Consider the following 21,507-nt stretch of genomic DNA (forward strand, 5'->3'; position numbering starts at 1 on the left):
TGAGGACCCTACGGGCTTGGCCTTTATTTTGTCATTCCATAAATACGGTGCCTGTGTCTCGGCTGAGCGTGTGGAAGCGCGAGGCGGACGGCAGTCTCGCCTATGGAGGGAGCGCGGTTGGCTGAGGAACCACAGTCATCGCAAAGGAGGGGAGAGAAAAACGCGTTATTTACAAGACTGGAAGAGAACAGCAGACGGAGCGAGGCCTGTCGCCTCTCGGACCTTGGCTCTGACCTTGGCTCTGACCTTGGCTCTGACCACAGATGTGGGATGAGAAACAGAGGGGGCTCCGCGTGTCTCTACACAGGAAGACTGACCCAGCCCTGCCCCCCCAAACCAGGCCTCTTTCTTGGACCAGGTGCTCCCCAGGGCCTCCCGGGCAAATTCTGCTTCAAGGTAAGGGCAGGGCGAGAGGCTGAAGGGGTGGGGGGTGAGGCGGCTGGCTCCAAACCCTTGCTGGGGCCCAGCCCCTCGCCTTGGGGCCACCTCTGCCCAGCTCTTCCCTCTCCAGGCTCTGACTGCCCTGGGCTTCCATCTACCTTCCTCCCCCCATCCCAGCCCCCTCCTAACTCGGACCCTCCCCCTAGGAAACAGACCGTCCTCCCTGCAGTGGGCGTGGAAGAACAGGACACCTCAGAACCAGGCTGAGGACGGTGCCCCGGGGCCCAGGCTGCTGGGTCCTGGCACTGGCCGTTTTGGCTTTGGCTGAGCTCAACCCCGGGGGCCCTCACGTCCCTCTGTTTGGCACACTTGTGGCCAGAAGGGGCTCAGTCTTCCCTGGTGTGGCTCACCAGGGCAGTGGCCCCGCCTCGGGCCCCACGGCAAGTCCTGGTCCCTGTTCACTGGGCAGCAGTGTGGAGGGGACCCAACCACGATCCCCGGTGAGGGGTGGGCCTGGACCAAAACGCCCAGCACAGGGTCCCGCCTCAGAGCAGGGTGCCCCCACCTGTGTGATGGGGAGCGGCTGAAGGCCAGGCACCTCTGCTGGGACGGGCAGTGCCTGCTCCCCACACCCACAGGGTGAAGCCTGTAGGGAGCCAGGTGGCCAAGACCCCCAAGGGCCAGGTCCACGCTGGGGAAGATCTAGACTCCAGGGTCAGCACAAAGGTCAGGAGTGGAGAGGGCTGCCCCCCCACCTTGCCTCTGCAGCTTCCTCAGGCCTCAGCCTGGCCAGGACTGGTGGCAGGCCCCCCGAGGACGGCAGGGAGGAGCCCCCGGGAACAGCAGCCTCTCTGAAAGCAGCCACTGTGCCTGCCTCCCAGGTGAGTGTGAGGGGGTGGGGTGCCCAGAGCGGGCGGGCCCATCTGTAGGGCCTGGCTCCTGCCCCTGCCCACGTGGCCTGCAAAGGCTGCGGCCCCTCTCAGGACCGTGGGGGCTGCAGCTGTCCCTTCCACTCCCCATCGCTCCGGCACAGGCTGGGGCTGCAAAGGCACTGACAGCTGTGTGTCCTGCCCTTTGCTCTCCGTCCCCAGTCCGTTCCAGGCTGGGGGCGGGACGTGATGGAGGAATGACCAACCCAAGCTGTCCTTCCTTTTCACAGGGTATGGGGGGATCCTAGGGTGGCATTGCTGCCCATCTGCCTAGGTCGCAAGCTCTGAGCACAGACACTGAGCACCCCAAGGAAGAACAGCTCAACGCACCTGATCCGAGGCCTCGCAAGGGTGATGCTCCTGGGGCCTTTTCCTACATTGCAGGGACCGCTGCTGGGTGTGCAGGCCCCCGGCCTTGGGGATGCAGTAAAGAAGACCCCAGGGACCCTCCCTCACTGAGAAGATCTAAGCATGTTCTCTGTAGAGCCCAAGGCCACCACCCTGGGCCGAGCAGAGGTGCCACCGCTCCTGAGAGTGGTCAGCAGCCATAGTCCAGCTAAGCGTGCATGACCTCGCGGCCTTCCGGGGCAAGGTCAGAGGGGCGGCAGACTGGGTACCTGGCAGGGAGGGCGGGCAGGGCCCTGGGGGGCCTGGGCTGGAGCCTGCTCCGCCAGGCCCCCTGCCGAGCGCTCCGGGCAGCCCTGGCACAAGACTCATCGACGGCGTGCAGGGAGCAAGCTGGTGGGGCGAAGAGCTTGAAATCGGATCCCCAAATTTTTTATGGGTCCCAAATTGCAGAGCTAGTCCCCCTGGATCCCTGGGAAAGTACCTGGAGCCCTTGGCCCGAGGGAGACCCCAACGTCCAGGGCCCTGAAAACGGGGACAGGAAGACCAGACCTGGTCTTAGATTTTGAAAGCGTCCCTCTGGACACGTTTAAACACACCAGGGGGCGGCTCTCGGCAGAGGAGAGGGCAGCCCTGCCTGCCCCAGGCCGCGACTGGTCCAGCCCGGCTGGACTCGGGGAGTCTCGGAAGGGCCCCGGCTGGGACTAATCGTGGCGGTTTCTTCGTGGAGGACAAGCAGAGGCTGCAGGCGTGACTGTTCTAGTGACCAAGGCCGTGTCCCCAGCATGATGTGGGTCCTTCGAAGCAGAGGATGGTGTGTTGCAGCGACTTTTGAGATGTTTTCCCGATGACATCTTGGCGCTTGTTTTCTTTTTGACGCAAACCACACTCTGGACTTGGCTTCAAAACAGCTTAAGCGAGCGGCGGGGACAGAGACACTAGGGGGGGTCGGGAGGTGTCCTGGCCAGCAGCGGGGCTTCTTAGGACCTGTAGTCCTTTTTGCTGTAGGGTTTATTGCCCAAAATACTATCGATCTCGTGGATGATGGACGACGACAGTTTGGGAAGGACCTGTGTGTGACGAGAGAACGGATGAGAACTCCACCAAGACGGGCCCAGGCTCCCGGCTCCGGCTCGAAGCGGATGGGGCCGCGCTGCTTTTTATTCCAGAAGGTTTGGGGCAGAGAGGAAGCCTGCCCTGGCTTATACTCTGCCTCTCAAACTCCAGAGTGTTCTAGAATCTTCCGGGACGCATAAAATGCAGACTGCAGGGCCCGAAGCCTGATTTCCACACCCCCAAAGTGCTTTTCCCAGCCTTTCTTACTTCACCCTCTCAGGTGACAAAAACCCAGGGGCCATCTGTGACTCGCTCGCTCTCACACATTCAGTTTGTCAGCCAGTCCTACTGTCCCACCCTCCGAACATCCAGGATAAGCCCACTGCTCCCATCTCTGCCACCGTCCCCACCCACGCCCTGTTACTGTCACCTCCTAGCACATCTCCCTGCCTCTCCTGCTCCCCAGTCCTCCCTCAGAGGGACAGGAGCCAGAGGGACACTTTTAAAACCTAAGTCAGACCATGCCCCTCCTCTGCTCAGAATCGCATGGCTGCCACCTCGCTCCCAGTCATCACCAAAATCCTCAGAGGGCTCACAGTGTCCTATAGGGTCCACTGGGCTCCTGCCCGCCCCTCCGCTGGCCCCTGGGCTCATGCTTGCCTTGGGCATTCCACTGGCTGCTCCTGCAGCCCAGAATGTTCTTCTCCCAAGTCTTTGCAGGGCCCACCCCCCACCTTGCACCCCCCATCTCCCAGCCTCCAAGCCTTTGCTCACATGTCACTTCCTCCCCAAGGCCACCCTGATGGCCTCTTTGCCCTGGGCCCACAGCTCTCCCTGCCGTCTGCCCCGCCGGACACCCCCACCTTGCTCTAGTGTGTTCCATAGTGCTTATCTGACACATACTCTAATTTCCTCAATTCCCGAATTTAGTGTTTACAGTCCGTTCTGGCTGGCACGCCAGCTCTTCCAGAGCAGGACTTGTTGGTGGCTCACCGATGGAGCCCAGGTACCTAGGACAGTGCCTGGCACGTAGTAGGTGCTCAACAAATATGTGCTGGACAAATGACTGATGGGAACCTGAGCTCTGCTCGAGGGCCCGGGGGCCTAGCACCTGGCAGGAAGCCCTGCTCACCTGTATTGCTCCGATGTTCTCCATCAGCTGGTCTACACTGGAAGCGCCCAGGAGCACAGAGCTGACCCCCTCGTTCCGCAGGCACCAGGCTGGGGGGCAGCGAGACCAGAGGTGAGGGGGACGCACCCCTGCAGGGTACGTCCAGTTCCACCCTGCCCCTCGCTGGGCCAGAGACGCCGAGCCTCTGGGTCTGGGGGCTGAGGGTGCCTGGGAGGGGCCTGGAAGCCCAGGGCTTAGTGGTGCTGGGTGAGGTTGCTGGGGGAGGCCTGGCAGACTGCCCCCCTGTGGAAAGGTGGCCCCGGTGCACAGAGACCACCATCCTCTTCCCAAGGATGTGGTCTTCCCGTTACCCATGACTGGCTGATGGAGGGGGTGGCCCAGGCATCAGGACTCCCGACATCTCCCAACCCTGCCCCACCCCCCGCCCTGTCACCTATGGCCAGCTGCGGGAGGGTGCAGCCCAGGCGCTCCGCGATGGCCTGCAGCTCCTTCAGCTTGGCCTGCTGGCGGCGGCCCTCCTCACTCAGGATCTTGTCCTTCAGCCACTGGTAGCCCTGGTCGGGGGAGGGGAAGAGCACAGTGCACAGGTGAGGGTGGGTCACCTGGACCTCTGTATGCAGATGGCTGGTTGCTTCCAGAATCTTCTCCTCAAACAGCAGCTCTCATCCCCACTTGGAGACAAGGCGGCAGCCCCTCCAGCCCCGCCCCCAGCCTGACCGTGGCCGCTGTGGGCACAGCCGGAAGCGTGGGACCTGTTGCACTCTGACCCCAAGTCTGTGGGGAGCTGAGGCAGGGCCCCTGAGCCGCGACAGGGAGGTGGCTGTGCTGATTTTCCCTTCTCCCAGGAGACCGGGCACCCCCCGGAGGCGCGCCGCTGCCTCGGGCCCAGCTCTGGGAAGGCGCCGTCTCCCTGTCCCACTCCGGGGTTGCCTCCCAGAGGCTCCCTGGCCTCGTTTTCAGGGTTGGGGAGGAGTGAGGGAGGGCCAGACATCCTGTCCTTGAACCCGGGGCCAGGGTTTCCAGTGCTGGATCTGCCCTGGCCTGGCCAGGCCTTTCCCTGCCGGCTCCTCGTCCCCCACACTCTGTATTCACCGGGCTCTCCTTGAGTCCCATCCCCAGAGGTGGGCGTGTGTGTTTGGGGGCTCATCCCGGGTAGTCACCTTTGAGAGTGACAACTGAACAAGCTCTGCAGCCGCCAGCCCTGAGCTCCGGCCGGAGCTCTCAGTGCGCGTGTCTGTGGGGGAGGGGCAGCCCAAAGGCGCGTGTGGCCCCAGCTCGGGCTGTGAAGGCTGGACTGTGGCAGGGGCGGCGTGGTGGCGCTGGCAGGAGCCGAGAGGCCTCTTCACCCGGGGCCTGTCCCACGGGTGGGCAGCACTTCTAGCCATGGGCTCAGGCCAGCAGGGTCTGCCGGTGGCTCAGCCTGGAACCACCCCGCAGACGGGGCCCAGGGAAGTCTCGCCCAGCGCCAAGGTCACCAGCGCCAAAGCCACCAGCACCAAGGCCCTGGCTCTCCAAAATGCCGGTCCCCTGCCCGTCTCCTCCCCTAGCCCGTCCCCAATCCCTAGCCCGGCCACTCCTTTACCTTCAAGGAGGCTCTGGAGTAGGGTGGGATGCCACTGTCGTACTTTCCGGAAACGATGCCGCAGGCCAGCGGGGACCAGGTCATGGCGCCCACTCCTGGGAGAGGAAAGCCAGGCCAGGTCAAGGCCAGGTCAAGGCCCGGGCCTCGGGGCGGCGGGGCGAGGGGCGGGGGAGGCGAGGCGGGGGCGGGGCAAGGGGCGGAGGAGGGGGCGGGGGCGGGGCGAGGGCGGTGCCCACCGATCTTGTGGAAGAGCTCGGGCAGCTGCACCTCCACCTTCTCGCGCTGGAACATGTGGTACTCGGCCTGCTCGCAGATGGGCGGGATCAGGTTGAACTGCCGGGCCACCGAGTAGGCCTCCTGTGGGTGCAAAGGGGGCTCGATGGTCCCTGTCTGTCAGTGGGTCTGGGGACCCCCTGGGAAGCAGGGAGAAGACACAAAGGCATCTCCAGGGAAGGGCTGGCCTGCCTGTCCCTCCCCCCTCACAGCTTTCCTGGGAGAGCCTCGGACCGAGGGGGCTGGGATTGACAGGGCAGCACACCCAATAGTGAGACTTGGGTTCTGACACTTTCTGGCTGGGAGGCTTTGGGCAAGAGGCTCACCCCCCGTGCCTCAGTTTCCCCATCTGTCATGACAGTCAAATGAGCCAGTGGCTTTTGCAGCCCCCACGACAGTGCCTGCGGGCTGCGCAGTTACTGTGTTTATCATGATGGTCACTCTGGGGCCCAGGACCCGGGATGACAGCGGCGGCAGAAGACGCTAGGTCCGGAGCGAGAGTGGCTGGCATCAGCCCATTGCTGGAACTTGCCGCTCAAGGCCTCCACGGGGCAGACCAGATGAGCTAAGCCAGGGCCAATCTCTGCAGACAGACCCCTGGGAAGCCCTGGCTGCCAGCCCGGGAGACCCCTGGGAAGCCCTGTCTGCCAGCCCGGGAGACCCTCTCCCCTTTAGCTGCAGACTCAGCTTTCACATCTGTAAAACGGGGAGAAGATGCTGTTGGCTTCAGGCAGCTCCAGAAAGATGCCGAATTCTCATTAACGCCAAAGCTGAGTAATGCCAGGGGCCGCTAGGGTTGTGTTTAACTCGAAACGAAAATCCCACTTAATTTCTTGGATGGAGTGGAAACCTGGGGCTCGCCAGAGGAGAACCCCCTTCCAGGGGTGCCGGGATATGGGATTCTGGGAGGCGGGGCAGGAAGGGCTGAGGCTGAGAGCGGCTCTGGAGGGGAGGGGGGTGGGTAGTCTCGGGAGGAAGATGGGGAACCGGGAAGACCCAGTCCCCAGGCCTCTGTCCCCCCGCCCCCCACTCCCACCCCGTTGGCCCTTTTGGGATCCCCTAGAAATATCATGAAGCCTCTGCTGCCCTCGGCCTCAGATGGCTCTCGTGGAGGGAAAGGAAAATGAAGGAGACGCTCTCCTGAGAGTGTGGGTGAGGGCCCAGCACCGGGGTGGACTCTGGGGGCCCAGCAGCCGCTCACATTCTGAGGCAGCCCAGACTCTCGAGCCGCACGGCCTGGGCATTCATCTCAGCGCGAGCTGTGTGGCCTCGGGCCTGTTACTCAAACTGTGCCTCAACCTGCATATCTGAAAAACAGGACAGCAGCGCTCAGCTCCTAGGGCCTCGTGAGGATCAAACAGGAGTTCGTCCGCACGAAGCCTTTGACTCTAACGGCCCTGGAAGCTCAGGAGAGCTCAGCGTGAGTGCCTGAGGCTGGTGTCACTTGAGCTCCAGGACCTTCGCTAGGAGCTTCGCACCTGCTCTCTCCGACAGCCCTCAGGACAGCCGCATGAGGGGGAAGGTGGTCCTCACAGCCTCGTTCTACAGGTGGGGAAAGCGAGGCTCAGAGAGGTCGAGTCCGTCTTAACACAGATAAACTCCACCTAGTGCTGAAGCCACAAGTCACAGTTATCTGTGTGATCGGAACCGGCCAGGGCCCTGGGAGCTCCATCCACAGAGTGGGGGAAGGGAGCCCCTGCGGACACACACACACACACACACACACACACACACACACACACACACGCCGTACCATGATCTCCATGGAGCTCCAGCGTGACGTGCCCCAGTACATGGCCATCCCCTGGTTGATGACGTGGGTCATGGCACGTACGGTCTCTGTCGTGAGAGAAGGAGAAATTGCAGGTGGCGGGGGCGGCCGGGGGCCTGGGACCGGGGGCCTGGGACCGGGGGCCCAGCCTGGGGACATTCTGCAGATGCAGGCGCCGGGAGCAGGCAGAGGGCGCTGCGAAGGTGTCTTGCAAGCAGTGTACTTCCTGGCTCCGAAGTCGTGCGGCAGGGGATCGCCGGGATGACAGAAAACGGTGGACCCCAGACCCAAAATGGTCTTGAAAACCATTTTCCCAAACAGTTACGGGTCTTACAGAATCCTTGAAGAACGGGCTATGGATGGACTGGGGCGTTTCTGTGGCAGATTAGAGGGATGAGGGGAGGGGATTCTAGACTCTGGAAGCGGGGTGGTTCTCCGGTCCCAGACCTAGACCCAGATGGTCAGGAAGAACCAGGTACGGACTAAGGTTACAATCGGACTGGCTCAAGGCAACAGGAAGTAAACACACGTTGCCTGTTTCCGGTCTGCTACTTTGGGCTATTTCTGATTCTCAGTGGCATCTGGGAACGGAAGGGGGAGGCGATGATGGCATCTGTAGGGGCAATGGGCATGGTGTGGGGGGCCCTGGGTGGCACCGGAGGTGGGGGCGGCAGGCCGGATCTCTCTTCATGTCCAGGGGAGCCGGAGGAGTACGTGGACAGCCCTGCTTGGGCCAGGCAGCCCGTCCCCAGGCTGGACAGTGTTCCCCCAGCACGGGACAGTAGTGGCTTCTGCTCCCAGGACAATGGGGGTGTGGGTGCCCTCCTACGAAGGGTCACAGTCCCCATGTGCTCTGAACACTGGACAGGTGAGAACTGCAGTGTCCTAAGAACCAAACCACTGGAAAACCTCAGGCCTGCCTTTTAGGTCAGAGAGAAGCTCCCCCCACAGTAGATTCTTCCTAGGACTCGAGAAAGTTTTTGAGAAATAAAAATCTGTCAGGTATAGTTCCCTCCGAGGCTGTTTCAGCCTCACAGGGATGTTGTGGTTTTTGAAACAGAACTTGGCCTTAGATTTTTAAATTTCCAATGTCTCTTAGCTTTAGGGGGTGAGGGCTGCTCCCCTAGATTTCTCCCAGGCCCCGTACAGTGCTTGCAAGTTTGGCTGCCCAAGGCCGTGTGGGAAGCAGAGCTGGAGAACAGGCATGACGGGGACCCTTGCCCGAGGTCCCCTGGGGCCCTGGGTGGTGGTCTCAGCGGGTTCACCCAGGACTCCTGAAAAGTCACACCTGGGCTTCTGCCCTGCATTCACCTTCCTTCCAAGGTCAGGGACTGGGCTCCTCCCGCCCGTCCAGGGAGGAGGGCTGGCTGGCGGGGGAGCCCAAGGCCCCCGGGACTGGCAGCGGGCCGCTGCTTTAATGCCGACGCCATTCAGTGAGAAGAACAGTGAGCGCCTGGTTGGAGAGTCTCACCGAGGGTCTCGGGGAGATACCTGCCCACGTCGTGGCCCGGCTTTCCTTGTTGGGTTCTTTAGAAACACTCCTGGGGACACCTGTGACCGTGCGGCGTCACTGCCCGATTAGTCAGCCAGGGCGCAGGCCCACATGCTGGAGAGGGAAGCCGAGGGCACCCCGTCCACCAGCCTGGCCCCTCGCAGGGCCCTCGGCTGACGGGGGAACCGCACGAGGCACTGCAGTGCCCCTTCTATGCAGAGAGGGTGTCCACTGGCACCTGGGGGACAAGGCCACAGCAGGAGCCTGCGGCTGGCCTCAGAGGGGAGGGGTCCTGGGCAAAGGCTCCTGGGTTCCCTGAGGGTCCCGGGCAATGGCAAGCTGGGCATGGAGCCCACACCCAGGAGTACGGCACTCTGCACCTCTGCCCAAGCGTGAGGTCAGCGGCCCCAGAAACAGGACAATTAAGGACAACTGCCCTTCACCTCAATATTGAACGCTGTGGGACAGAAACGGGAGAGCTGAATCCTGCAGATGCCGCCAGACCCGTGGCATCTCCTGCTGCGTCGCAGATGACACGAGGAGGGGGCAAGTGGCAGCGCCGGTCGGCGGGCAGGAGACTTGCCCTTGTGGGACACAGCCCAGTGCCCAGGGAGGCCGAGGCCTCCCCTCGGCGTGGGAGTCCGGGGACCCCTCAGCTTCCGGGCGGGAGAGACCAAGCAGGGCCACAGGTTGTCCTGGGTCTTGTGTCTCCCAGGGGGAGAATGACTGCCTTTCAGTGGAGAGGTCAGGCCACACGGCATGGGGTGAGAGTGGCAGGTGGCCCAGCCCGCCCGGGGATGCGAGCACTGCCCTGGCCAGGATGCTCACGGAGGAGCCAGCTTGCTCTGGACGGGGCGGCTGGACCTGGGGCTCATTGCTTTTGGCTGAGGTGGGAGCTTAGCGGACACAAACTACAAGAAGCACAGAGATGTGTCGGGGCTACATGTTCTGGGGTCCCCGATGTGTTCACTCTGGTGGGAACCTGGTCTCCCCCAGCCCTCTCCCAGTCCATCCAGGGTCAAGGTTTCAGGCGCCGATCGCAGCATCCCCAAATCAAGAGAAGGCCCCGGCAGACAGCCGGCCGGCCCCCGAAGGTCACAGCAATGCCAGGCGGGGAGGGGGCATGCGCACGGAAGGACGGGAGGCATGGAATGGCAGCGTGGCCTGGGCGGGGGGCTTTTCCTTCACTTGCAAGGTGTTCTCAGAGGGCGTGTGCTTTCCCCTTATGCATTTTATGAAGAAGTTTGTCATCGGGGGAAAGAGTCGTGTAAATAAAATCACTGTCTCATAAAATGCAGCTTGGACACAGAAGTCAATAGTCGGGCCAAGGGTACTGTGTACCTTCTATGATGAATGTCCTGGACTTGGAGGAACTAAATGGGTCCCCTGGTGATAAAAGAAAGATTTAAAGAGACCAGAGTTTATAGCTGTGGGAACATGGAGAGGCGTGGAATGACAAAGGGCACGGGAAGAGGCACAGATCACTCTGCAGGATACTCGTTTTGTTAAAACAGACACACACACACGCACACGTGACGGTGTACATATTCATGTACATATACGTGCGTGTGTATTTATATATACACATATATATAAATAAACAAACGAAAAACATAACTTGAACACAACTTAATTTTCCAAGTCTTTGAAGCTCGAAAGCACAAATGAGAAGCCGCCAGAAGCAGGAAGTCGGGGGAGACGGGAGGGGCGGAGATGGTGGGAGTTGGAAGAATAAATACGCTCCCCGGAAACCAAACCGATTTTCAAAGCCCTGCGTGCTTTTTCCCTGCCAAGTAACACTTTTTCCCTCAGAGCAAAAGACCCGGAATGACTGAAAAGGAGGAAGCAGTTGCAACAAGTTGTCACGTTGTAATTTCATTTAGCTACAAAATATTAACACTGACAACATCCCACAGGGCTCTAAACCCAGGAGGGGGCCTGAAATCGGGTGTGGATCAGGCATGGACCCTGAGCAAGGACGGGGCCTCAGTCTGGAGGTGTCGGGGTGCATCTGGGGCAGGGGACGACAGAGGCTGAGCTCAGGCTCTCCTCGCCTGCCCACCCCTGCTCCCCGCCGGGAAGGCTGGTCCTCCCCCGCTACCTGGCCTGCCCTCTTCTGACTGCTGGCCTGGGGGCCCAGCCTGGGGGCCTGTGCTGGTGGCCACCAGAGCCTCAGGTTCAGAAGCTTCTGTGCTTGGGGAATGGCACCAGGCCCAGCCAGCTAGCAGACAACCTACCTTCCATGGGGGTGTTGGGGTCCGGACGGTTGGCAAACACCACGTCCACATATTCTAGCTGTAGCCGCTCCAGGGAGGCCTTCAGACCTGGGAGAGGAGTTGGGAGAGACAGTCACTATCTTCACAGACTTTTCTGGGCCCTTATCCGAGCTAGAAATGAAAGGGATGAGGCCCCTGGCACTGGGAGCTGGCAGAGGGCAGGGAAGCACGTGTGGACAAGTGACAGCCAGGGTCACAGAAAGCCAGATGGAAGTGGGGCACACCGCTATGGGGAGTTCCGCCCATTCAGGAGGACTCAGGGGACCCACAGGCCAAAGGCCCTGTAACCGAATGAAGGGGGACCCTCCTCTGCTCCCGGCGGCCCAGGGAATAGTTAGTTGGGAAAGCTGCACAGTGCCTACCACGCCCGAGGCCGATGGTATCTGAAATGCACGAGTCATGGACTGGTGCCTGGTAGCGATTCGGGACAGAGCTACAGAGTGGGGTGTGGGGCTGGGGGGCAGCGGGGGGCGGGCGGTGAGGCCTAATCTGCTTGTGGGTGGAGGGAGGGGATTACCTCATGAAAATGAACAGGGATGGGAAAAGCAGGAAGACGGTAAAAACAGGGGCCAAGCAAGACGCCCTGGCTGATCCATCTCCCGTGCGCTCACCTGGGTCTCCCCGGTTCCCAGTGACCCCACTACGCAGATTCTACAGATGATGCCTCAGAGGCTTGGGGACCGATGTCCCTTGCTCATGGTCACCCAGTCAGCACCGTATCTTCCCAAGACAACACTGCCCATCCGAGGGCGACACTCGCCCTGCCCCGCCCACACTCCTGCCCCCTCCCTCATGACACGGAGGGCCTGGGTGGGAGAAGGTCGGACCAGAGCCGTGGGTGTCCCCAGGCTTAGGGCCCTGTGCCGTGTCACCGCTGGGGCTGGGGACACCGCGCTTCCCTGACTTTGGCACCTGGAGAGGATGCTGAGGGCTCAGGGGCCGCGTGGAGCCGGAGCCCCCTCACCTTCTATTATGTGCTTCCTGGAAAGGCCCCTCTCCGTCTCTGCTCTGAAAAACAGGCCACAGCGCGTGTGATGTCGCAAGCAGTTTTGGGGAAAATGTTTATGATGCAAATGCTAGGCAAAAAAAACGGGTCAGCGTTGCCGCGTGGGGTCTTTCTGCACCGCGGGATAAGACCGCGAGGCGGGGGTGCACTCACGCAGGCCGTGAGCGCCCGGCTGCACCCCGGGGGGTGGGGGCCAGTGGGCATGGAGGCTTCTGCTTTCCAATTCTCTCTTCTGCTTGGCTTGGAGTTTTTTAAGTTTAAGAAGGAATCATATTTCTAATTCCTATGAAGCTGGTTTTGTCTAGTCCCAGGGAGAATGCGGGGCCGGCCACCTGGAGGCTGGCAGGGGTGTTCTGTGGCCCAAGGGAGGTGGAGTGGTTTGGACAGCTCACAGATTTTCTGTGTTTTCCAGAATTGTTAGGATGTTACTTTTGTAATCAGAAAAACAAAAACAAAAACCCCATGAAAGTAAAAATAAAAATTAAACAGGGTTTGAGTAAAAGATAAACTCAACTAAAGCTGCTTTTTGCAACTTGATGTCCCTTAATAGGGACGAGTACTAGCTGCACAAATGACAGCACACCCCTGCTTCAGGCACCAGGGGACAGGAGACCGCACTGGGCCTGGCTCCTGTACTCCGGCCTGTCCAGGACAGACCCCATACACTCTGCTCCTCCAGGATGACGCCCGCACCCCGGAGCCTCCTAAATCAGGGGCGTCAGCAGGACGTGGGGCTGCGGCTGCTGGACCCGACCCCCGCCGGGAGCATCATCCGTGGCGGCACCTACTTTCCTCCCCAGAAGATCTTGGTGGTGATGACCAGGCTGGATCGTCTGTGGACAGAAGAGAAGGAGGGGCGTTATTGGATGTGGCCCCCTGGGCCCGCCCCCCCATCTCCGCTCTCACGCAGGGGTTTTAACGCCCTTCCCATCTGGGACCACAGGTGTGCAATGGGGGGGCCTGCCTATCATTCAATGTGCTCAGCCCAGATTCTGGGGCTCCCCATGGGGTCAGGAGAGATGACCCACGGATGCAACTAACTAAACCTGTGGACACAACTAAGCAGCTGTGCAACTAAGGCAGGCAGCGGGGGCCAACAGACGAGCCTGAGGAGGCATTCGGCATGAGGTGGAGGGGGCCTCGGGGGTGATGGGGGGTCACTCAGGGGAATAGAAAGCAGGTTGAGGAAACAGTGGGGGTAGAGACTTGAGAAGGTCAAGTTAGGGCTGGGGGCCACGGACCCCATGACTCCGTCCTGGAGGGATGGTGGGGGGATAATGATGGCTCTTCCTGGCCACATTTGACCGTGACCCTTCCCAACGGAGGGGCTGAGAATGACCCCTGTGCCCCTACTTCCCACGCCAGGGCTGCTCAGGAAACAGCTCCTCAAAGCCACCAGCACAGACACTCAGTGTCACTTCCAGGCAGGAGGGGTGACCTTGTATAATTCTGTGTATTCACCCAAGACGTCATCAGAGGACTTGCTGGTATGCGCAATTCCCTTGAATTAGGGGCGAGGGAGAATTTATTTGGGGATTGATGAGAGCCACGAAGAAACAACTTGGGTGGGGCAGGAGGAGGGGTGTCAGTCACCCACGTGGGGGCTGGGGATTCTGAGTGGCACTTGCTAGGGGCCCGGAGTGGGAGGCCCAGCGTTGTAACTGTTTCTGATGTTCCTGAAAACAAAGATGTTTGGGCCCCAGGGTGTGTCTGCCACTTCAGACAGAGCTGGGTGCTGGGGCTCGGCAGGCCCCAAAGTGCAGGTTATTCTCAGCCTGGCCTGTCCAAGGAGGGTGGGACTGCCTGACGGGGGCACTGGGCTCCTGACCTGCTTCCTGGGCGTCAGCCCAGAGGGACTCGGTGGGGTCCTGAGGTGAAGATCAGTCTTAAGAGCTGCCACTTCCCAGGCGACTGTGATACGTCTGGCCCTGGGCTGGCAGGCGTTTTACAGACTCGGGCCATCGGAGCTTCAGGTCAGCCCAGGGAGGTCGGACAGTGGTCCCTTTATAGGTGGGGACCATGAGCACCAGGGAGGTGAGATGCTCGCCAAGCCCTGGGGACAGGAGCAGGTGGACTCCAGCCCCGGACGGACTCTGCTCCCTCCCCGCTGCCAGCACGTCCCCTAACGTCCCCTAACGGGGCCACCAGGAAAGGTCTCTCTTCCAGCTCTTTTGGCCCAACCCAAGTCAACTTTGCACCCGGGACCCTGGCCCTCTGTGTCCCTGCGGGATCAGAGGTGGAGGGGGCAGAGCTGGGGGGCCAGGGCCTCCGCTTGGTTCCACTCTTGGAGAGACGCCTCCTATCTTAGAGAGCTGACGTGGGCACTCCACTTGGTGACTCTGCCCAACTCACTGCAGCCAGTGGCTCCTTGGGGGCGGCCGCCCACAGTGAGAACCTCACTCCCCCTGCAGGAGGCAGGGGCTGCCTCCATTCTGGGATATTCTCTTCCCAACAAGAAAAATTCTGAGACTTCCCGGCTTTAGAGAGATGGGTTAGCTGCACAGGGCTGATGAAGCCAACCCGGGCACTGCCCTGGTAAACAGGAAAAAACAGCGACGGGGACCCCAGCCAACGCTCGCCCCAGGCAGCCGGCCCACCCCACCCCAGAACGCATCTGCCTGTCGTGGAGCCCTCATCCCGCCCACCGGCCTCCTCCAGGCTCTTCCTGTGTCTGCGCCCCGGACACTGGCCACAGAGAGCACGGCCATTACCTCCATCCTTTCTTCTTTATGATGTTCCCTAAAACAGCCTCGGCCCTGCAAAAAACACAAGATGGGGGCGGGGTTCATTGCGGCCCAACAGAAACACCGAACCCCACCCCACCGTGACAGGGGCCACTCCGTCCCTTCCTGAAAATGCCCTTGGGGTCAGAGAGCCAGGCTGGTAGCGCCTGTCTTGGCTCAAGCAGCTTGTTCTGGAGAGGAGAGAGCCTGGGAGTGGCTGTATTGTCCCCCACGAAGGTGGCTGTGGGCAGAGAAGGGAGGGGCCCATGTCCTGCACGGCAGGGCCAGCCAGCAGCATCATGCTTCCCTGGCCCGCTGGAAATTCCCTGGGTAAAACGCGTGGCCAAGTTACCCAGGTGAAGTTTCCAGACAAGTATGTTTTTTAAAAGGTAAATTATGCATCTGTTTTCAGACAATCGACAGGTATTTAGGGCCAGGGTTGAATTTCCAGCAGAGTGTGGGCGGGTGCGCGCGCGCGTGTGTGTGTGCGTGTGTGTGCGTGTGCATGCGTGTGTCCCTCTTGTTTCTCGCTTTTCAACAGCGGAGAGACAGATGTCATGCTGACCGCTGTCTGTTCTGCTTGGCGTCACTCCGGGCCTCGCCCCAAACTCGGGACAGCCGGCGTCACAGGAACTGATCCAGCCTCGCTTGACACTGCAGTGCTGGATTTCTAACCTTTTAATTTTTAACTTTTGAGAACTTTTTGCTTGTAGCAAAATTGTTTCTGAGCAAAAACAACAGAGGGAGAACAACCCACACCCAGCACTGCGTCCCAGTTATAAAACGCCTGAGTCATCCGCTCAGAAATAATGGGCCCTAATTTGCAAGCTGTTTAGAATGTATTCTGAACGCTCTCTGTTTATGAAGATGCACAGAAATTCACTCAGCCCTGGGCCTCTTCCTTCGATTCCTTGGTCCCTCATTCGTGGGACAAAGGATCAGGAAAGGAAGAAGACAGGAAAGCAAGCTGTGGTCCTGCGGTTACAGGATCTGTAGGCAGAATTCACCAAAGCCTGTTGCTCGTGGCTGTGGATTCTCGTGGTAAGGCTGGCACCTGTCTAGGGGGCACCTGTCTAGGGGGCACAGGAACTCTGCAGCTCTCTGGGAAGCACCCAGTGAGCGTCAGTATGAAGCAGGGGACTCAGCAAGTTAGGTGGCTGGTACTCTGGTTAGCAAGAGGGTGGCTCCATGCTGCAGCTGCCTTGCAGCCCGGGCCCTGAGAAGCTCTGTCTAGCCTATCCCTTGGCACGTGGTGCCCAGCTTCCTCGTGTGGGTGGCTGCTGACACAGAGCATTGATGCGGGGAGCAGGCAGGTTTAGAGGCCTTCGGAGGACAGGGGGCAGAATGAGGGCAACGGGCTCTGGGGCAACAACCCACGGGAGGCTGCTCCCCGAGTCCTCAGCTTCTGGCCAGGGGCTTCCTAGAGGCCCTAAGACTGCCCAGGACCCACTGTATGTGCCCCAGCATGCCAGCCTGGTGTCCCTTAATCAGTGACATATTGTGGCTACTGTGAAATGAGCTGTGCCAGGCTGTGCGCCGGGCTGGGCCATCTGGAGCTGTAGGAGGCTGCACAGAGCTGCCTCCCACATGCCCTCGTGGGCAGCAAAACCACAGCAGGCACAGGGCCGGCGAACAGGCTAGGGTGCTCAGAACAGGGTGGGGGGTGCCTGTGGGCGTGGCCTCTGCATCTCTGACCCTTTGGCTAGCTCATCTGTCTGGAAAGCATTTCCCTTTGATGGAGAGCCGCTGCCAGTTCCTAGGCGTTGGGAGGGGCTGTGGCATCAGGAAGGGCAGAGGGCTGCCCCTCAGATAGGCATTACAGTAGGTTTGGGGGACCCAGCGGAAGCCCCCAGGGCTGTCAGGCTTGAGCAGAGGCCCAGCCAGGTTCTCTGCTTTGGGCTCCGTTGCTGGCTGCAGGCAATAACCCAGAGCTTAGGGAGGCAGGTGCTGGCCCCACGGCCAGGGTGCATAGCAGGCCAGGCTGCAGCCGGTCCAGCTGATGGGAACGTGGCTCAGCCCAGGCAGGAGGGGCCAGAGGGAGGAGGAAAGAGAGCCAACAAATGACTTCACAAACAAAAGCTGACTTTTGGAAACCTGATGCAAGAGAGTGGATGATTTGATTACAGTCGGTCTTTAAAACCGAAGCCAGCAGCCTTGGCTGAAGAGGGCTTTTACATAATTGAGTAGGAAAGTTCATTGCCAAGATGGAAAGTGCTTCCTACAGCGCTCAGCTTGCCAGGTCCTGCTCTCCCCAGCTCCAGAGGCCCCGAATCCCTGCAGCCCTAATGGCGCCATTAAGATGTGAAAATGTCAGGTGCGTGGGGCTGGCCGCAGGTCACGTGCGCGGCAGGAGGACCCCGGTGACAGCTTAATCTCGGCCCTCGCCCAGCGCAGCATCTTTGGCATCAGAGGGACTGAGGTCAATCCCGGCAAGTGGACACATGGGGAGTTTAGGGACCAGGCCCAAGTGTTCTGAGAGTCTGGCCCCAGGAGAACAACACGTCCCCAAACCGGTCAGAGTTTAGAAAAGCTGGCAAAGGGAGGCGCATGCGTGGACCCTCTCGGACAGAGAGCAGCCGGGGAAAGCCGGGGCCTGCCCCACGTCTTCCCCCCAGGAAGGACACATACTTGCCGGCCGCGTAGACTTCTGCGGTGTCGAAGAGGTTGATGCCGTTGTCATAGGCCAAGGTCATTAGCTGCTCTGCCATCTGAAATGGGAAGACCGTGGCTGCACACAGGCCGCACCGTCCCAGCAGCCCGGGGCGGCGTGCCCAGCGGGGACCCTCGTCCTCTCCTGCTGCAGGCAGCGCTCAGGAGCGGACCCACCGGGAAGGAAGAAGAAACACTGGACGAGGAAACAGCCTATGGACTGAGAGTTTCTTTGGAGCGGGCACCCCGTCTATTGGGTCATCACAGAGCTTTGCGTCGGAACCAGGTTGAATAGGGGCCCTTTAGTTTATGTCCACCCGGAACCTCAGAATGTGGCCGTGTTCGGACAAGGGGGTCTTTGCAGATGCCGTTAGTTAAATTAAGATGAGGCCAGGCTGCGTTAGGGCAGACCCTAAACGCAGTACGAGTGGTGTCCTTATAAGATGCAGACGCACGGGGAAGAGGCCACGTGAAGACGGAGCAGAGACTGGGGTGACGTGTCTACAAGGTGAGGCACGCCCAGCCCTGCCAGCACCCAGCCGGCGGAGAAAAATGGAACTGGCTCCTTCGGAGCCCGGCGGGAGCGTGGCCCAGCCGACATCTGATTTTGGCCTCCTGGCATCCAGAACTGTGAGAGAATAAACTTCTGTTGCTTTAAGCCATTCAGCATGTGGGACTTCGTAATGGCAGTTCGGGGAGACTGATGACCCGCCATAGCCGCGCGACAGTCTTGGCAGAATAAATATTTTAAAGCTATGGCTCAAGCGTGTAGCCCACCAAACCCTCCAGCAACCCCATGAATAGCTACTGCTACCGTTTGCAGATGGAGAAACCACGGTCCTCAGCCAGCACTCTGGCCTGGGCCCCTGCTGCTCCGAAGCCTCGCCGGCCAGGGCTGATGAACGGCGACTGGCTGGTAGTGGGGGCGAGGCCTGAGGAATGGGGGGCAAGCCAACATGCAATTGGTAGTCCCCTCCACGATGCAATAGAGCAGGGAGCTCTGACTCTGTGGGCACCCTGCACAGGGCAGGTGTCTCTGAGTGTCACAGATGCAAACTCCCTAAGTCCTGACTTCTCGAAGCTCAGCTCGGAACACCGAGCTAGCCTGTGGAGGGGGGTGGACAATACTTAACTCCTCAAAAACCGCAGGACAGAAGCTTCAGAAAGCTTCTTGCGATGCCACATTTAGCCCCACCTGCCAGGCAGGTGTAGAGAGTGGGGCTGGGGGCTGGTGGCTGGTGGGGAGGTGGGCTCGCTTGCTGCCGAAATGAGGTGGCCAGGTGTGACCAGATCTCTCGGTTTCTCAAGATAAGCCAGACATCCAGGACATTTTTGGTGGAGGGGAATCCGATTTTCAAATGTCGGCAATGAACCCTAAAGGTTTCAGACACTGAGCAGGTAGCTAAGCCCTGTTAGTCAGCTGCTGGCATCTGAGTGAGACCGCGCAGGGCGTGGCGATGCCAGCGTGGGCGGTTTTCTGGACGTCGGCCCCGTCTGTAGCTCAAGTGTAACAATGTATCAAATGCATCTCCCCCTCCAACCACGGAGGCTCCTTTACATGGTACCCTCATCTTCCTCTGAACCGTCCCCGGATGTGTGCACCAGGCCACCGAGCCCTGCCCAGGGGGCGCTGTGTGTTGGGCCCCAAACGGGGCTGTGGAGCCGGTTTCGGGGGCATGCTGTCCCCTGGGGAGCGTTCTGAGCAGAGGCTACTCAGGGCTAGGGCTTCTGTCGTCACGTTTCAGGCACACGTGTATCTTCCTACACGGAGGGCAGCACACGACAGGTTTCTCCCACACTTGGCTTTTTTCCACTTATAATATGTCCTGGAAATCAATCCATAGCAGGTCATGGAAAGCTCCTGTATTCCTTTGTTTTTTTTTTAAAGTTACTAAAAAATTTTTAAATGGTGGTGAAATACACTCAGACATGATCATTTTACCCATTTTTAAGTGTGCAGTTCGGTGGCAGTAAGTCGACGTACACTGCTGTGCAACCATCCACACCATCAGCTCCGGAACGTTTTCATCTTCCCGAACGGAAAGCCCGGCCCACCACGCACGCACTCGGCACCTCCCGCCCGCCAGCCCCCGGCACCCACGCCGCTCCTTTGTGTCCAGGGCTCTGGCTCTTCTCGGTGGCTCCCGCGAGTGGGATCACACGGTATCCGTCCCTCTGGGACTGGCTTCTTTCGCTTAGCGTGATGCCCTCAGGGCTCATCCAGGTGGTGGCTGCGGCAGGACGTACAGGGCTGGCCTTTGACAGGCGGTTAGGAGTTCGTCAGGCAGGCAGGAGGACGGCGGGTGGCGGAGGCGGCACTGCGGGCGGAGGGCGGGGGCTGTGCCGACGAGGGCGGCCTGCCGGGCCCCCACTGCACGCACGGTCTTGCCCGCCCTGTGCTCCGGTCACACGCCTGGGCGTCCTCCACTCAGCCTTCTCTCCGGCATTGAGACCTTCGGCCAATTCGCCGACGTCCGCTTGCAACCTGATCCGGAGTCTGACAGGTCCTGCCACCTCCCCTGCGCCCACCTGGTCCAAGCTGGAGCACCCCTCAGCTGGGCTTTTGGAGTAGACCCTCAGCTCTCTTTGCCTCTGCCCCTGCCCCCACTCCTGGCACGTGAGGTCCAAGGACCAGCAGCAGCAGCATCAAAATGCAGACCTTCCACGTCGGACTCTGCACTTCGAGCACATCCCCAGGGGCACTGCAGTTTGAGAAGCAGCCCCCCGACTCGTCATCCGCAGCGCAGCAGCCAGAGCGAGCTTTTTATGGTTAAATTTCTTCTTTGCTAAAACCCTCCAGTGGCTTTCATGCCGTGGATGGTCAAGGCCAACGCCCATCAGATTCGCTCCCTCGCCTCTGACCCCATCTCCTGACATCCCTCTCCCACCCCCGCCTCCTGAGGCCACCGAACTCCCGTCCCCTGGGCCGGAGGCGCCGTCTCTCCCTCTTTCGCGTCTGCCTTTCCCGACGGTCTTGTTCCAACCAGGAGCCCGCACCCCTCTCCTCCTTTCTCTGTGGCCCCCCGAAGATGTCAGGACCCCAGAACCTGGACCGTGAATGCTACCTGGGGTAGGAAAAGGGTCTTCGCAGATCTGATTAAATTAGGGGGGTCTCGAGATAGGGAGATTATCAAAGATCATCTAAGTGGGTCTAAATGCCATCATCACGAGGGTCCTTATAAGAGGGAGGTGGAGAGAGATTTGACACAGAGGAAGAGGGGAGGCTGGAGTGACGTGGGCCCCCCAGGACTGCTGGAAGAGGCGAGAGGGTCCTCCCCCAGAGCGTCCGCTGTGAGCATGGCTCTGCTCAGCCCGATTTCAGCCTAGTGACTCTGATTTTGGACGTCTGGGCTCCAGACTGTGAGAGGAGAGATTCCTGTTGTTCTAAGCCGCGTGGTTGGTGGCGATTTGTCACGGCAGCCTCAGGAAACGAAGCACCCTCCACAGTGCGTTTAACCCCCAGGGATAAGAGGCGCTTGCTGCCTGCCCCTCTCGCCAGAAAGAGCTCAGCCTGCAGGCAGAGACCGGGACCTGGCCTCGGCAGGTGCTCGGCAGGCATGAACTGAGTGGAGACCGCCCTCCAGCTGGCTCTGGTGGCTTCCGGATCTGCTGCCCGGGCCACCTCCTCACTGCCTCTGGTCACATTTCACTCACTGCCGTCCCAGAAGGACCCCTCCCCCGTTCGCAAGGCCTCACGGTCCAGAGCGATCACCATGAACACACCTGACTTCCCCAGCAGAGGAGGAAGCAGGAGAGTCTGCAGAAGCCAGGCCTCTGCGGCCACTGGTAGACCCCGGAGGCTGGCCGAGCACGCTGACATGCTCGTTTCACCTGCCCCTGCACGAGAATGACACGAACACGATCGTAATTACACCCAGGACGGCCGCCCAGA

At 60.3% G+C, this 21,507-nt stretch overlaps 1 protein-coding gene across 4 annotated transcripts in view; it reads right to left on the minus strand.

Moving 5' to 3' along the window:
- Window positions 1–21,507, minus strand: part of KCNAB2 (potassium voltage-gated channel subfamily A regulatory beta subunit 2) — a 77,823-nt gene continuing 56,316 nt past the window's right edge. For 2 of the 4 annotated variants that reach the window (XM_039842364.1, XM_039842363.1), the window contains 11 exons: window positions 17,595–17,674; window positions 14,955–14,999; window positions 13,032–13,076; window positions 12,202–12,245; window positions 11,199–11,285; window positions 7,452–7,537; window positions 5,662–5,782; window positions 5,426–5,520; window positions 4,277–4,397; window positions 3,844–3,932; window positions 1–2,725 (listed from right to left, as the gene is read on the minus strand). In XM_039842364.1, coding sequence (XP_039698298.1) covers window positions 2,636–2,725; window positions 3,844–3,932; window positions 4,277–4,397; window positions 5,426–5,520; window positions 5,662–5,782; window positions 7,452–7,537; window positions 11,199–11,285; window positions 12,202–12,245; window positions 13,032–13,076; window positions 14,955–14,999; window positions 17,595–17,674 — 903 coding nt within the window. In that variant the 3' untranslated portion in view covers window positions 1–2,635. Of the gene's footprint in view, window positions 2,726–3,843; window positions 3,933–4,276; window positions 4,398–5,425; window positions 5,521–5,661; window positions 5,783–7,451; window positions 7,538–10,302; window positions 10,348–11,198; window positions 11,286–12,201; window positions 12,246–13,031; window positions 13,077–14,954; window positions 15,000–17,594; window positions 17,675–21,507 lie in introns of all 4 variants that reach the window. The other 2 variants (XR_005648560.1, XM_039842365.1) reach the window with 2 other exon arrangements.

This window comes from Pteropus medius, unplaced genomic scaffold (genome assembly GCF_902729225.1).
Source record: "Pteropus medius unplaced genomic scaffold, Ma_sr-lr_union100, whole genome shotgun sequence".
In the NCBI taxonomy this organism is placed as follows: Eukaryota; Metazoa; Chordata; class Mammalia; order Chiroptera; family Pteropodidae; genus Pteropus; species Pteropus medius.